Raw genomic sequence first — 16707 nt, 5'->3', positions numbered from 1 at the left:
CTCTTGCGTGTTGTCGCATCCAACCACCAGATCGTCTACGTAGAAGCTGGTACACAGACGAGCCGCCGTGAGTGGATAGCGAGTGCAGGCACCGAAATAGTGGTGTAGCGTTGCTGCGAGTAGAAATGGGCTAGACGAGGCTCCGAACGGCACTCTTGTCATCCTCCACTGCTTGACTGCTGGGTGAGGGTTGGATACCGACGGCAACTCCTGGATCCACAGGAAACGTAGGGTGTCCCTGTCTTGCGGCCGGATGTGGATCTGCAGATACGCCTTGCGGATATCTGCGGTGAGGATGATGGGAGAGGACCGAAACGTGATGAGCAAACGCAGGAGGTCGCTGTTTAGGCAAGGGCCCGAAACTCGCCAGTTCCTTTGCGGGATAAAGTGAGGCGCTTCACGCGTTTCACGTCATCGGACGTCAGAAAACGTCATAAATTGAACGTCATGGAGACATCCGGTGGCTAGTGATTACTGATTGGTTCCCATGAGGATGAATTCGTTTTCTGAGCGATGATTGGCCGTTTTCAAATTTGTTCGCGAGCTCTGGAACAGGCGACAGCGCGGCGGCTGTGCCGGTTGGAACCGGCGTTCACGGAGTCGCCGGCGTCCGTTTCAGACGGCTCGTGTTGTGTAGCGGTTGTGTTGGACTATGAATTCTATTTTTTCCTGTTTAAAAACGCAAGCTGTATCATGTGAGTGTCCTCGAACAGTCACAGCTGCCAGGGAAGATGCCTGCGCAACATTTGTGCTCTGCTTCTTGGTGTAGAAACTATTCGAGCGTCCGAACGCCTCGTACCCGATACCTGGTCAACGACTGCCGAGAGGTAAGTCATTTGTCGTTGCTTGTTGCCTTGCAACACCGCATTCACTTCGTGTATTGTGAATAAGTTGCTTAACAGTTACCGGAATACGCGGTGACCGAGACAGATAGCGTATCTTTGCAGATACGATGGTAGACTATATTTCTTTTCGTGAAACAATGTCATCTAAATGTTATGATTAAATACCCGTTCACGTCGTACTGCATAAAGGTATGACGCTACTGTAAGTCTGATTCTTGGTGATTTCGCTCGACAAGTTTCGTCAGACGCGTTGACTGATGAGTAGCTGTTCTGTACGTAGCGCAAAAGCCAAGATTGTCAGGCTAATCGGTCTGAATATATCATTGTGAAGTAGCGCAATAAAAGGTATTTTTTGTACTAAGGTCGCCCATCACACCCCATGGCTGCGAGCTTCTCGCAACCCTACCACCGTTCTTATTTTTCGCGTTCAATAGCACCTTTATTCTTTCTATTTACATTGCAACTTTCACATGCATAACCGTATATCTGATACCATTTTTTTTAAATCTTGCAGCCACTGAGCTCCAGTTCCCAGTAGCAGTCCTTGCCAGAGACAGTCCGACATTATCAGGCTTCTTCAAGCAAATTCTGGAGCAATATTAATATCATCCTGTGTACGTCTTGCTTGTATAACCGTATGTCGCACAATAAAATACTTCATGTCACAAAAACAACCTAGGCTCCGTCGTATTCCTGTAACTCCCACTGCATTCCGACAAACGCGAATAAAAAAAAACAGTGCATGGAAGAAAAAAAGGAACAACAAAAGAAGACGGGAAGCAGAGCAGAGAGGAGGAAAGTAGTAAGAGAGAAACGGATGACACGTCATTTACGTCATTCGCGACATAATCAAAAAAGAAAAAAAAAATAGGGTGGCTAGTCCTCAGTCATTGGTCGAGCTCCGGAGGTCACGTGAGTTTTCAGCTACAATAGATTTCTACTACAGCTTCGTGCCCCTGGTTTAGGTTCGGACCCTTCGCCAAGACGTCGTTGAGTGAGGGTTGGCCGGGGACGTGAGACGACGCGTCGAACACTATTCGGACCTTGGTAGTGACGGCTTCGTTGCGGATGACTGCATGATGAGGTAAGTAGTACAGATTGTTGGTGGGGTGTGCCCTTCGGTAAAGTACTCGCGCATGGAGTCATACTGCTCCAGAACTGCGGGCGCCGTGCTGAAACGTCGCAACTGGGCCTTCAACCTCTTCTCAGCGGTGGCAAGGTTGCTAGCCTCGAGCGGGAGACCGGGCTCCTTGATCATGAGAGGAACCTCATATCGGTCTGTTCGCCACTTGATGTGGTCTTCAAACAATTGGAGATCTGCGGCTCCATCGGGAGTAGACAGCTCGGACTCCGGGATGCGTATTTCCAAAACACTACCCAGTGCAACAGATCGTGCTTTCTCCACTCTTAGCGGATGATAGGTGATGCTCTGGCAACCTACATTGCCGTGACGACCCCGAGACGCCACTGCCACCCGAGTGATTTGAAACGTTTCAAATATCGTTGGAGGAAAGAATGCAGGTATCTTTCGTCAGTACCCTTCCACTTCTGCGGCCGAACTTTCTATAAGCTGTGTTAATTTGCAGATGTTGGCTGTGTGGTGCTTTCCAGAATGATTGTGTTTTTCAGAATCTGTGATTCACGATGAAAAGAAGGATACTTCAGGAATGGGGAGAGCGTGTTAGCGAGTTTTAATGGCTTGGTACTCTTAAGGTAGGATACAAGCCATCCATAGGCCGTCGACGAAGGTAGCCTTTTCCTGTTCATCATTATTTGAATTGAACTGTTCGAGGAAAATTTGTCGTGCGTTCGGCACGATATAGCAGAGCCAGCGGAGCTGCGAAGACTCGTGGTGCTTGTAGTGTCATGATTACCACTGAAACTGAGATGATAGCAACATTTCGGGAATCGTGAATAGATTTCTGTATGTTATAGGCATGGAATGAACATCATTCAGGCAAACACCTAGCGTAAATGGGAGGTACATGCATGGGTAGAAAAAATGAATCAGAACGCAAAGGAGAAGTTTTCTGTAGCAGTGAAAATAATTTAATATCACCGAAAGGGCATATATGCGACAGTTTTAGTTTCGAGTTGATGGTAGTGTACCATATAAAGGTGTCATCACTGGTCTGTCCGTGAAAACTGCCGACGTATGTTGCAGTATTGCTCTATTGCAACTAGTTGCCGAGTATGTCTCAGTTATAATTATGTCTACGACGTGCCCACTGCTCTCACACTGCTCGTCGCATATTTATAAGAATGACAAGCTGGAATCTGGTCAGCGAACATGTTCAGTTTCCTAGAGATAGCACCCAATCTATTTGTATTTAAATGGACCATGAAAAAAAAAGCAATCAGCCGAGCTTTCGTATTTTCCGTGTTTACATCTCCCAAGGTATTACGAGATAGGACGAAGATAACTGACAAAGAGAAGTTATCTTGTTATATTATTATGTTGTAAGTTCATTAAATGTTGTACTACTGTAATTTGATTTGGCTTTCATTTTAACCGTGTTTCGAGAGGACTCAAAATTATAAACACCGAAAACCGAAAGTCGGTTGCTCGTGCTGACGCAACAGCAAGCTATAATCAATAAAGAGACCACAACAGTTTCGAAGCTGTAAGCCACAATTTGTGGACCATTGTGCGCCATTTTCACGGAGCCACCTCTACGTCTCTTGATACGATGTCTCAGCTGGTATCTTCGGTGGTCTCACTCATACACTGTCAATGCTCACAGTTCAACATAGTTCACAGTGTTGTGGTCTCAACATATCACACAACAGGAAGTCGAGCCATGAAATTACAAATTACGTGAAATTTTTCCCAGCGAATGCTCCGCTTTACGTTTCAGATGTAATTGATGTAATCGTGCGTAATGAATAAAGACGAAACGAAAACAAAACAGACTCAAAAAGTATGATGCCCCTAGACTAGGGTACACACTACGGTTTTACATTATGCATCATCTTCACCAGCTCGCTTGCTGCCTAGCCGTTTTTTCATTGTCATAAAGTATCGCTGATGAGACATCAGATGGAAAGGATATCTGCTTTCTGTTCCTCCATCGATATTTGAAACCGGTGAAAATACAGTAGCGTCTCGGCGTTGCCATGGTAACACAGGTTGCCAGACGATCAGCCATCGCCCGCTAAAGCTAGACAGAGCGCGATCCGTTGTACAGGGTAGTGTTTTGGAATTACGCCTCCGGGATGCACAAAGCCTCTAGTCGCCAGAGGTCAGCTGGCCCTGGTAGTCCCTCGTCGAGCGTGGAGCATAAGAGCGATGTTACGGCATGGTGGTCCTGCGCCGAGCCGGGTGGAGCTACGCCTTGGACGACCCATCCAAATATTGTCTCGATGGTCGTCATGTCATTGGGGAGGCGCTCTATCTTCCCTGACACGAGACGCCAATAGTGGTCTGCACCGACGAGGAGATCAACGTTCTGTGATGCGCATGCAGTCGTCGCTGGACGGAGACCGCGGTGCTTGAGTACTTCTGTGATTCGGGCATCTACTGGAGGGCTGAGCGATGTACAGATGTGCGGGATGGAGAGGACATCCACCTCCAATGACTGGCATAAACCAGCAACGCACAACGAGACCCTGTCGTACGTTCGGAATGTGGAGGCCTGCGTTGAGCCAAACGCAAAGATGGACAGGCCTTCCGAAGACTGAATGGGGCAGCGAAGCTGTCGGGCAAGGTCTTCGGTGATGAATCTCCTTTGGCTCCCGGTGTCGAGCAAGACTCGCACCTCTGCAGACCCACCGGGACAGGATATCGTCGCTGTGGCTGTCTGCAAGAACGTAATGGTTGAGGACGTTGAGGCTGCTGTGGCCTGGACTGCTGGCACCGACACGGGCGCGGATGCCGCGGTCCGACCGCTCGCCTGAGGCTGTATATCACAGGGCACCGTCAGGTGTTTCCCCTGACATTTACCGCACTTCAGGCTCCCAGCCGAACGACAACGGCGGGCGAAGTGATTGCGCCTCGCGCACTGGAAACAGCGATGCTCTGAGGCGAGGCGCCGGCGCTTCTCCTCCGGGGTGAGAGATGCTGAGCATGCTGCAATGCGGTGATCCGCGGCCCGACAAAGGGCGCACCCTGGCTGCTCAGGAGCTTGCGACGATGGCCCTCCGGCGACGACGGTGGCGGGGGCAGAACTCACTACGGTTGGGAGTGCAGCGGCCGACGGCAAGGGGGTTGGCACCTCATCATCCGCGTGGTCTTGATGGGAAGGCCGTGGTCGGTGAAGCGCAGCTTCCTCTCTCGCTTCGACGTGAACGCGCAAGAAGTCCATCAGCGCCTTAACCTCTGTTGCTGCTGATGGTGAGGCTGACGCCGCATCCGTGGGCGGCGCCGTAGCGCTCACGTCGGAAGATGCGGCCAGTTCCTTCCTCCTTTGCCGAAACTGCACGAAGAGCTCCGGAGGCAGGCATCGAGATACGACCCTGTACAGTACCACTTCATAAGTGGACAGCGGAATTTCCAGCGCTTCCAGAGCACGGTGTGGCGGAAGACTTCGTCTAATAAGTGCCGGAGCTGTATCACATCGCTGCTGTGGATCGCCCTAAGCGCAAGCAGCTTATCGATATGCTCCGCTGCGAGAAGATCTGTGCGACCGAAGCGTTGCTTTAGAGCTTCGACCGCCACGTTGTAGTTGGCACCGCTTAGGCTGATCCCGTCGATGGTACGCTTTGCGTCGTCGGTGACGTAGCATAGAAGGTATTTAAACTTCTCCACCGCGGCCAATGAACGGTTGTCGTGGACGGTCGCCTGAAAGTGCTCCCAAAAGCGGGCCCAATCCTGCAACTTGCCCCCGAACTTCGGTATTTGCAGCTTCGGCAACGATACAGCTCGGCTCGTTGGGCAGCTCCGCGTCGCGTCGCCCTGCGCGACCGTGGGGGTGCCCAGAGCTGGCACCGTTACCGCTGACGTGGTTCGTAGCATTCGTTTCGCTCTTGTGATGGCGGCCTCTAACTGCTGCTCACAGTCGAGTATGCTGTAGTGTCCTGGAGTCTCCTGAAGACCATTACAGTCAGAACACCGGACGAAACCAGAGACCTTCCGACCAGTTTACTGCTCAAACGAAGAATGACCAAAATGTTCCCCTGCACGCGCTCACGCTATCCCTTCCTCATCGTCGTCTTCCATCACGTTAATCCAAAATGTTCTAAATAACAACACTACATTCCCCCCGGTTTCCAATAAAGCTTTCCCCATCAATTGTAAACAAAACAAAGACAAACCTTAGTTCAGTACGGTGCCACATTGATCACTCAGTTCAATCACTCAGTTCAAAACAAAATCTCCGTATCTCTTCGGCGGCTTCGCACGTGTAGACCGTTCAGGGTACCGCCTCGTTGCCGGCTGTGTTGCCTCATTAACGACGGGGACGGCTCTTGGAGCGTTACTCGCGTCATCCGGTGGTGTCTGCTCGCTCGGCGACTCTCGGGCTTCCGTCCGATCCACACTGGGTGCTTCATCACTTCGTGGCCGTGCACAATCATCGACTACGTCCCAGTCGTCCGATATTCGGGACTGATTGTGGGGAATCCACTTGAAATAACTTGCGTTCCTGACGACTCTCCTGTCACCACGTGTAGCTGTGACGGCAGTTCCTTGGACCCTTGTGACCGTATACGGCTGCTGTTCATACGGTGCCTCATGTGATAGGGTTGAAGGTCGCTTGAGTAAAACACAGTCTCCACGCTGAAGTTGATGAGGTCTCGCGTGTCTTTTCTCGTCGGCGTAGACCTTCATGTCCTGCTTCTTTTGTCGGTCAGAGGTTTCCAATTTTCCGTAATGCCGTGTCTCAGGCAGTTGCGGTAATTTTGTCCTGATCTTGCGCCCGAATAGAAGTTCTGACGGGGTTATACCAGTCGTCGTGTGTGGCGTGGCTCTGTAGTTCAAGAGGTATTCGTGAAGCTCTTCCTTCCACGAGCGTCCTTGAATACCCGCTGCCTTCACAGTCTTCTTTACGTTCTTGATGAACCTCTCCACCTCACCGTTCGCTTGAGGCCATAACGGTGTTGTGCGGTGATGACGGATGCCGTTGTGTGCGGCAAACTCTGCGAACTCCTTGCCGAAAAATGGGGGACCATTATCGGTCTTCAAGACGTACGGTATTCCATGTACCGCGAAGATTTCAGTAAGCTTTGCGATGACCGTTTTTCCAGTCAGCGAAGACAGAGTTGAGACCACTGGAAATCGTGAATACTCATCCACGACGACCAACAAGTACTTGTTGCCAGGCAAAGGTCCCGCAAAATCTGCAGCAAGTGACTGCCACGGTCCTCCTGGGAGAGGCGTCATCATCAACGGCGAAGTCATTTTCTCTTCGACTGTTCTTTGGCAAGCTTCACAGTTCCTGACGGCGCTTTCCACCTTCTTGTCTATTCCAGGAAACCAGACCTTTTCTCTGACGAGCTGCTTAGTTTTCACAATGCCCTGGTGACCTCTGTGTGCGAGGCGCACGATATCCATCTGTGCTTTTCCTGGGATCACAAGCCTTGTCCCTCTCAACACCAAATTGCTCTCCGTCACAGTCAACTCTTCCCTGATCTGGTAAAAAGGCTTCAACAGTTCATGCCTCCACAATGAATCCAGAGACGATTGGTCTGTCGTGCGCAGGGCCGTGATAAGCAGGTCCATCTGTGGGTCTCCTTTGTACACGTTTTCAATATCTTGCGCCGTTAAAGCTTTTGGCGTAGCTGAGTTCAGTACGAAGCGTACGTATTCTTCTACGGCGCTCGTTTCTTGCGTCGGACTATCCTCTCCGCTTGCCACGATCGGGTGCCTCGACAAATAATCTGCCGGATTTTCTTTGCCTGGTATGTGCTGTATGTCAAAGACATAGTGCTGAAGTCTGAGGCTCAGCCGCTCCAACCGCGCGGAAAGCTTGGCGCTGGAATTTCGCAGTATGGACACTAACGGCAGGTGGTCTGTCTTCACCAGGAACTTTCCTCCCGCCAGGTATACTCGAAAACGCTCGACGGTAGACACGATGGCTAGCATCTCCTTATCAATCTGGGGGTATTTCTTCTCCGTGGGCGATAACGCTCGGCTGTAGTAGGCCAAGATGCTGGGTCTTTTCCCATCTTTGGCCTCTTGAATCAGGATTCCAGCTATTCCGTCGGGTCCTGCGTCTGTGATGATGCAGGTTTCCTTGTTGACGTCGAAGTACGCAAGAGTCTGAGACTGAGACATCAGGAGTTTAATCTTGTCCAGGGCTTTCTGGTGGTCTTCAGTCCATCGGAATTCAAGTTCGGAACGCGTTAAGGCTCTGAGCGGTTCGGCGATTTCTGCTAGGCGAGGGATGAACCGGCTGCAATAGTTGACCATGCCTAGAAGGCTCCTGACCTCTGTTGCATCCTTAGGAGGCGCCATCTTCGTTACCGCTTCTACCTTTTCAGGGTCGACACTGATTCCGTCAGCAGAGAACACATGTCCGTAAAACTTCAACGTGCGTGCACCAATCACGCATTTCTTCCCGTTCAGGGTTAGCCCTGCATCTTGAAGGCTCATCAGGACCAGACGCAGTCTTCGGTCATGCTCTTCCATCGTGCGTCCGGAAATCAGAATGTCATCACTAACGTTGATAATTCCGTTTTCATCTGGTAGGATCTGTCGAATGGCGTCTTGAAAGATCTCCGCTGCTGCGTTAACTCCGAAGAGCAATCTCTTGTATCTTCGTAACCCACAGTGGGTGGAAAACGTGGTTATAGTTCGCGAAGACTCATCCAGCTCCAGCTGGTGGTAGCCTTCGTTTAGATCCAACTTCGAAAAAAACGCTGCTCCGTTCAGGATGCTGATGATGTCCTCGATCGTGGGCATAACATGTCGTACACGAGCGATCGCCTTGTTCGCTTCTCTCATGTCAATACACATCCTGACTGCTCCATCAGTATGCGGCTTAGGCACAACCACGATTGGCGATACCCAAGGCGTCGGCCCCGTGACGTGCTCGATTATGTCTAATGCTTCAAGGCGTGCCAACTCCGCTTCTAACGCCTTTCTCACCCGAAAAGGGATCCGCCGATGCTGTCGTGCTACCGGGCTAACATCGCTCGAAATCTCCAACTTCACTTGAAACTGCTTCAGCCGACCCAGGCCACCGAATAGCTTAGGAAACTCCTTCCGAGCGTCCACCGACGTGTGCTCAGCCACCGCTTGCACGATGTCAATCAGCATGAGTTCCCTGGCTGTCTTGTAACTGAGCAGCGACGGCTGCGGTCCTTGGACGACATACACCTCTGCTCGAGTGCTGCTCAGTTTAGCGCTGAACATTGCCGTGAACTTCCCCATTACTGGGATCTCTTGCTGTACTCCGTAAGGTACTAGTCGAGTAGTTGTTGCTTCCAAGGGGACTCTCAAGTGCGTTCTCCAGGTTCGCTCACCAACCACGTTGACCCCTGCGCCCGTATCCAGGAAGAACTCCAGGGGCTTCTCGTTTAATGTTATCGTTACTGTGGGGAGCTTGCTTGCCGTGCCGTGTACATGAAAAACGGACTCGTCAGAACTTGCAGGCCGTAGCGCTTCTGTTGTCGCAGACGACGTAGTTAAAGAGCGTATCTTCTCCTTGGGCTCTCGGGCGCTTCTGCACCACTTTGCGAAATGGTTTCTTTTCCCACAGTTGTGGCAAACTGCTTCCCAGGCTGGGCAACTTGTCTTGCCGTTCTTGTGCGGCCAGCTTCCTCCGCATCCCGAACATTTAGCTGTTTGTCTCTGTTCAGAGCCCGTTTTCTTGCGGCGCGTTCTACGACGCTCGTGCTTCTTGGCGTCAACTTTCTGGACTGTAGACGTTTGAGATGGAGATTCGATGCTGGATGCCTGCAACTCCGCCGTTTCTATGCTGCTTCCAAGCGCGAGGAGTTTCTCTAGAGTGATATCGGTTTCTCGCAGTGCTGCCCTGCGTAGCTTATGAGACGTGGTGCCCTCAATGATCTGGGAAACGAGTTCTTTCTCTATGTCCGTGAACTCGCATGTTGCTGCGAGCCGGCGGAGCCTAACCTGGAACTGTCCAAGCGTTTCTCCAGCATCTTGCCGTGCTTGGCGGAAGATGTGACGTTCGAAGACAGCATTTTTCTTGGGGGCAAAGTGTTCCTTTAACCGCGTGACAGCGGTATCGAAGTCTGTTTCGGTGTTGGGCAGCGTCTGGAACACATCGTAGACTTCTTCACCTGCGTAATGCAGTAACATCGCTCGCTTTCGGGCTGGATCTGTGATGTTTGCGGCTAGCAGAAAGTTTTCAAAGCGGGCAATCCACTTCAGCCATCTCGGTGAGAGTGATGAAACGTCGCTATGTGGGTTGAAGGGCGGGAAGGTCGGCAAGAGAGTCTCCATGGCTGGCGTTCTATTAGGCTTCTCTGTGCTTCTTTCGTCTCGTGGGCTTCCTGAATGCGTTGCTTGCTTCAGTAGTCTGAACCTTCGTCGCCAGAATTTGTAGTGTCCTGGAGTCTCCTGAAGACCATTACAGTCAGAACACCGGACGAAACCAGAGACCTTCCGACCAGTTTATTGCTCAAACGAAGAATGACCAAAATGTTCCCCTGCACGCGCTCACGCTATCCCTTCCTCATCGTCGTCTTCCATCACGTTAATCCAAAATGTTCTAAATAACAACACTACATATGCCTTGCACCTCGTCGTCGTACTTGTCATCCTCCGTGAGCGCCAAGATCTGGAGGTCCAAGTCGTGAAGCGCGGCCTTTCGTGCGACCAAGAAGTCGAGGTCCACTTCAATGCCCTCGGCTGTGACCTCTGCGCTAGGACAATCTCGCAGACGATTGACGGCGCGGGTCACTGCGCCTCTTGCGCCTGCTCTGCTGCGCTTGAGGCCGTCCAATTTGTCCACGGGCATTCTGGAATTCAATTCCGGCTGACGAGACGCGAAATCCTGGGCTGGCGTGCTGCCTCGTTGCCGAAGTGGAAGGTCCAGGCGTTGCGACGAGGGCAGTCGAAGGGGCCAATCTCCCGGGTTTCGGCACCAATGTTACTCAAGAGTAATCAGACGTGGCCTATCGTCACCGTGGCTGCAGAACCACAGCACGTTTATTGAGTCATATACACGAGCGGGGTGCCCCGCCCCTCGTCCTCTTTCTTAACAAATACAGGTAAAAAATCATGCATGTAGTCCCATACTACCCCATATTACTGCGTAGGGTAGTCAGCCATAAAAAGTCAATTTACAGCTGTAAACAAGGAAATAGTCAAAACAGGCCCTAAATCGTGCAGGTAGTCTCATACTACCCCATGGTAGTGCATAGGGTAGGAAGTAATAAAACGTCAGTTTATAGCTGTAAACAAGGAAATAGTCAAAAGAGGCCATCAATCATGCAGGTAGTCTTATACTATCGCATTGTGGTGAATAGAGCAATGAAAATATAACCCGAGAATTTTGATTAAATCCCATGGCATCAGGATTAAAGGTACTGTAAAGCAGTAGACAAGCATGATATGCCGGTGATGTGACTAGAGACTTTGTTGCTTCTAAATACCATATGCGGAACCATACGACCGACAACGCGCTATAAATATTTTTAATTTGCCATGAAAGATGCAGCGTAGCAGAGCCGTATATTAAAAGGGAGTCTGGCCATTAATGGGTCATGCCTATACCTGAAGCTCCACCCACTTTTTCAGCTTTCTGACCAATGGAGTCTTGAAATATCGGGCGCTATCAATCAACCTATCCTCACTATTTGTCCCCCTATCCAACATGGGCAGTGCCATTTTGGGTGTCAAGTGTATTGGATGGGATTGAAATGGATACCTCTCGCTATCTGCAAAACTAGTGGATTTTTGGTGCAAATTTGATGAACGCCACCTAGAGTGCGTGGGGAACATCGGGAATTGTCGTCTGCTTCCGTCGTTGTACCGCTGCCGGCAGAACCACCTACTGGGGGCACATTCTGTCGTCGGTACGATTTTGAAACAAATCTACATGAATAGTTTGAATATAAAAGGCAAGAATGATTATATCCATGAAATCCAGCAATTAAATATAAGACTGTACAGCACAGTGCCGTTTTTTGTTGTGATTTCGTTGTGATCGCCGTGTTCACTAGGCCTAACACCGGCGACAAAACGTATTATTTTCGGTTAGATATCGATGGATGAGCATCAGTTGAAACTGATTTCCAAGAAACGTATATGAGGATGTACATTTGCAGCGTAAAATCAGAGTAGTCTGTGAAAATTTTTTGTCACGAAATCCCAGCTTCACTGTGTTTGTTTTCGTCGCCATTTTGGGTGGCAGTATGGTGTCATGGCGACCCCCTTGATAAAGAGCAAACCAATCAGTGGAGCGAAACTGTGATTGACAAGTCGAGCCTCTTTTTGTGACTCCTCCCAATGGCCAGACTCCCTTTTTTGGGTGGCAAGTGGATTGGATGGGATTGAAATGGATACCTCTCGCAATCTGCAAAAGTAGTGGATTGTTGGTGCAAATTTGATAAGCGCCCCCTAGGGAGTGTGAGGCACGTCGGGAATTGTCGTCTGCTTCCGTCGTTGTACCGCTGCCGTCAGAACCACCTGCTGGGACACATTCTGTTGTCGTATGATTTTTAAACAAATCTACATGAATAGTTGGAATATAAGAGGCAAGAATGTTTATATGCATGAAATCCAGCTGTTAAAAATAGGATTGTACAGCACAGCGCCGTTTTTGTTAGGATTTCGTTGTGATCGCCGTGTTCACTAGGCCTAACATCGGCGACAAAACGTATTATTTTCAGTTAGGTATTGATGGATGAGCATAAGTTGAAACTGATATCCGAGAAATTTATATTAGGATGTACATTTGCAGCATAAAATCAGGTTAGTCTGTGAAAATTTTTTGTCACGAAATCCCCGCTTCACTGTGTTTGTTTTCGTCGCCATTTTGGGTGGCAGTATGGTGTCATGGCGACCCCCTTGGTAAAAAGCAAACCAATCAGAGGAGCGAAACTGATTGACAGGTCGAGCCTCTTTTTGTGACTCCTCCCAATGGCCAGACTCCCTTTTAATATACGGCTCTGCGGCGTAGCGGAGCGGTGCGACGCCTGGTGTCAAACAACCCCCTGTACAGCGGGCAACACTAAAAATTTGTATTACACATTATTACACCGGAACTTTGTTATTTTAGTAACCATATTATTAGTTTTCCTGTTTACCTATGCATTCTGAAACCCCTCTTAACAGTGTTTTTTGCGAAGTAACCCAGCGCTGGCCGCTGTTCGATGGAGGCTCTCCCTACTTCTCTGCTGCGACTGCGCGCTCCTTCTGTTCGCGGCCTCTTTCGAACGAACAAACTCTCTCTGTGAACTTCTGTGAACAAACAAGTCCTGACGCTGTCTGGCTTCTTGAACGTCTGACACATTTTTTTCAAAGGCTCAGCATTTCATTTCAGTTCGCTTATCCGTTTATCCTCAGATGTGGATCGTTGTGTGGACTGCAGGGGCGGATTTTATGGTGGATTGTGGCGGATTGTTATGTCGGGCCCCGTGTTATACGCATGCAATGTGGTTGCCGCCGTATGTGGCAGGAGTACGGATTCATTTCGAATACCTAGTACAGTGTTGCCCGTAATCTTTAATTGTAATTTTCTAATTAATTGCACCGTCGATTGGAATGAAACTTGCGCAGTTTTTGTCCTGGTGGCTTGGACTATCGAATAGCCACACTAAATGACATTTGATCGGTGCTGCTATACCGTACCTTTAAGAACGCGTTAATTATTAATAACGAGTTGGCTGCATGCTCGCATTCCAAAACCAAACGGTATCGGCTCAGGATGCTGGTAGTTTCGTTTAAATACGAGAAAATGTGTGAGCAGTATATCGCACGACAGGTAAGCCAAAGGGGCTCAGAATTTAATCCACGAGCCGGCCACTGCTCACGTCGCGCATATTCATAGTTGTCTTGCATCATAAATTAACCGTGTAATGCTATAATATTTTAGGGCTGTAATTACACAAGCTTACAGGTAGCACCCTGTGTTCACCATCACGTCTTGCAGTGCGTTCGCGTGAGGCCACTGTGTACATACATTGTGTCCTTACAAGCATAAACGAGGACGAACAGTTGTAATAAACGGAGCCAGTTTTCCTCGGTTTCACTACTTTTGCGTGTTTGCCTTCCATCGCGACCACAAAGTTTGGGAACTGTCACAGCGCTTCAAAGTAACGTGTTTTAAATCTGGATAAAGCTAGTGCTAAAAATGCAACACATTGACGAACTTACGTTATAGCGTCTCGCTTTGCCATAGCATTATTTCGTAATTATTCACTGGGGGAGCTTCTTATACAACGCGATATGCAAAAAGTGTGAATTCGTAAATTTCGTTTTGTCCCATAATTTTATACGTATCGATGGTACGGCAACGTACCCCCCCCCCCCAACCCCCCGCCCCTTAAAGAAAAAGAAAGGAAAAGATCAGGAAAGATCATAAGGGTTGTTTGAGTGGGAGAGGATCATTTCCGAGAGAGGTTCTTCTCCCGTTCTAATTGCACTACCAACGGTGCGGGTTCATGGTGGTGAACTCTACCTCGCTATGCCACCGGTATATGCGATGAACGTTTTACTGCAATGAGTAGTGTACGAAGGCAGTAGACACAAAAACATGGCCTGTCCAACGCCTAAAGCAATGGGGCCAATGAAACGCATGAATTGGAAGCTCCCAGAGAAGGGTATCGTACCTGAACCATCCCATTTCTGCACTCTAAAAACTGAACTTCAGGGCATAGCAGGCTATGCTCCAACCATGGCCACGAGCGATAGGGTCATCGCTTCTGATTCGAAGAGAGAGGAGGGCGAACGGTTTTTTGTGTCACTTGTCATATATCCGAATTGACACAAGGGAAGGGGGGTTATGGCAGGATCGGCTCGCCATTGTTTTCCACACAGAACTGGGCGTCGTCACGACTTTAGCAAAAAGAAGAAATGAAGCAAGCCGGATGGAGGATAGAGGTGCGTAGAGGGTGCATGAGTTCGTCGAGGGGAGCAAACTGTTAGATGGGTCTTGGAGCAAGGCCTGCCTTCTGCAGAAAGAGGACAAGGCTTTTTGCTTTAGCAGAACGTGAGGTAGAACTACCACACACACATCATTGAGACAAAAAGGTGTACGCTCCACTGTGTCTTCCAATCAGAAGTGAGCCAGGGCTATTATTCGCGGCAATGGTTGGCGCAGAGTGTGCTATGCGATGAAGCTGGTTTTACTGTGTTTTAAAGGTGCGACTTTTACGCCACAGCCGTCTCTGCTTTACATCACACTCATCACCGTCACACTGCTGCGGCGTCACGGTAGAAAACGAAGACACACAGCCTTCATAGCACTCGCTCCTACACTTTTTCCCGCTCAGTCTTATTTACGAACGCTTTATGCATTTAGAGGCATGTTTAAGCGCACATAATTCGAAGGAACCTGTTGCAGATGGGTTACGGAAAAACGACCACTGGCTAGTATAATGTCCCGCATATTCATCTCTATACTCTCCTTATGCGCTTTGCTATGCGGAGCAGAATGTATTCAAAAGCGGCCGCATCCATTCTCAAAACCTTGCGGTAGGCACATGGGTCCTCGTCTCGCAGCTCCCGTGGAAGGCAATTTTGCAGACCGTGCTGTTTCCTCAAAACCTATTCTTTCGTCCATATCTTCATATTTCTTTCGTTCATATCGCATTCACTATCGTCAATGAGAACAGCAAAAGTCACCAATTTTCGCTTTCTTTCGTCCATTGCGTACCAAGCGCCGTGCACATAAAATTAATGCTGCAACCTTCAACCGCAGCGCGAACGTTATCCCCAGCATCTGAGCTGACAGCACATTGTAGGTGCATGCTTTTCGCTTGCACCTCCTGCACCAGATCTGAACTGTGTTATTTGCGTGCTGCACTTTCCTGTTGAAAAGAAAGGCATTACTAATAAAGTTCCTTTCAGCTGGAAAGTGCAGCTCCCGAAAACCCGTCTTGCGTGGAGTCCAAGGTAGTGCAGTCCAGTGCAAGTGAAAAGAATGCGCTTTGTGTAGGCATTCCAGAGGGGCGTAGCCTCAGCGCCTTATCATTTATCCTCCCGCTCCTTCACTCGCTGCGCCGTCAGAAAACACGCTCGTGTGAATACACGTCCGGCTGCCTCCGATTGCCGCTCCGGAGATTAGAAAGCGGTGACGTGGCGAAACGCACCGGTCACGTGGCACCAGAGAGCGGTGACGTTCCCTGCCGCCTGAGCGTCAGCTGGCAGAAAACTCGCGCGTGTGAATACAGGGTTATAGTCAAGTCTTCATCAACTTCCTAAACCATTTAACTAGAGGTGTGCGAATATTCGAAAATTCGAATACGAATCGAATATTTGCGATATTCGATTTGTATTCGTATTCGAAAATTTGATATTCGAAGTTTTCGAATATTCGTAAAAGTTCGAATATTCGACTTTTTTTCGCATATCACAGCAGCTTATTCAGAAGCTGTTGCGGGCTGCGCACTGGAATTTGTACGTTGCAGCGACGAACATGCATAGTAGAACAGCTGCAAAGCGACGCGCAGAGCTTCCGAGGTACGCTCATCTGCGAATGCGTCGCTATACGTTCGGTAACCGAAACTAGTACGCAATTGTGTGCGGTCGCCATTTTAGAGTCCGCCCCAGCGAAACCCGAGACCGCGGTACGTTTCATACATCGTCAGCACTGTCGCGGCTTTAGTGTGTAGCAGCAGCGTCATAATCATCACCAGCACCGCCATCGGTTACGCGCAGCACTGCGCGTGGCCCGAGCTTTCGTTTTCGGTTCATCGCCATTAACCGTCATTAAACCCATCAACCTCAGTAGAGCCTGGTCGCCTCATATCTCGCTCTACAACTGGTGACCCGGACGTGATGTCTTAG

The 16707-nt window shown here is 49.5% G+C and overlaps 1 protein-coding gene and 1 long non-coding RNA gene across 2 annotated transcripts in view; one reads left to right on the top strand and one right to left on the bottom strand.

Moving 5' to 3' along the window:
- Nucleotides 1-16707, top strand: part of LOC135388565 (uncharacterized) — a 285782-nt gene that overhangs the window by 154439 nt on the left and 114636 nt on the right. The window lies entirely within an intron of this gene.
- Nucleotides 6142-10310, bottom strand: LOC135387688 (uncharacterized protein K02A2.6-like). The gene has a single exon (XM_064616787.1). It carries the CDS (start codon nt 10192-10194, stop codon nt 6142-6144), a length of 4053 nt encoding a protein of 1350 aa, XP_064472857.1. The 5' UTR covers nt 10195-10310.

The sequence above is a fragment of the Ornithodoros turicata genome, chromosome 3, assembly GCF_037126465.1.
Source record: "Ornithodoros turicata isolate Travis chromosome 3, ASM3712646v1, whole genome shotgun sequence".
NCBI lineage: Eukaryota > Metazoa > Arthropoda > Arachnida > Ixodida > Argasidae > Ornithodoros > Ornithodoros turicata.
The sequence above is the reverse complement of the archived record's forward strand: the minus strand, read 5'-3'. Positions and strand labels throughout refer to the sequence as shown.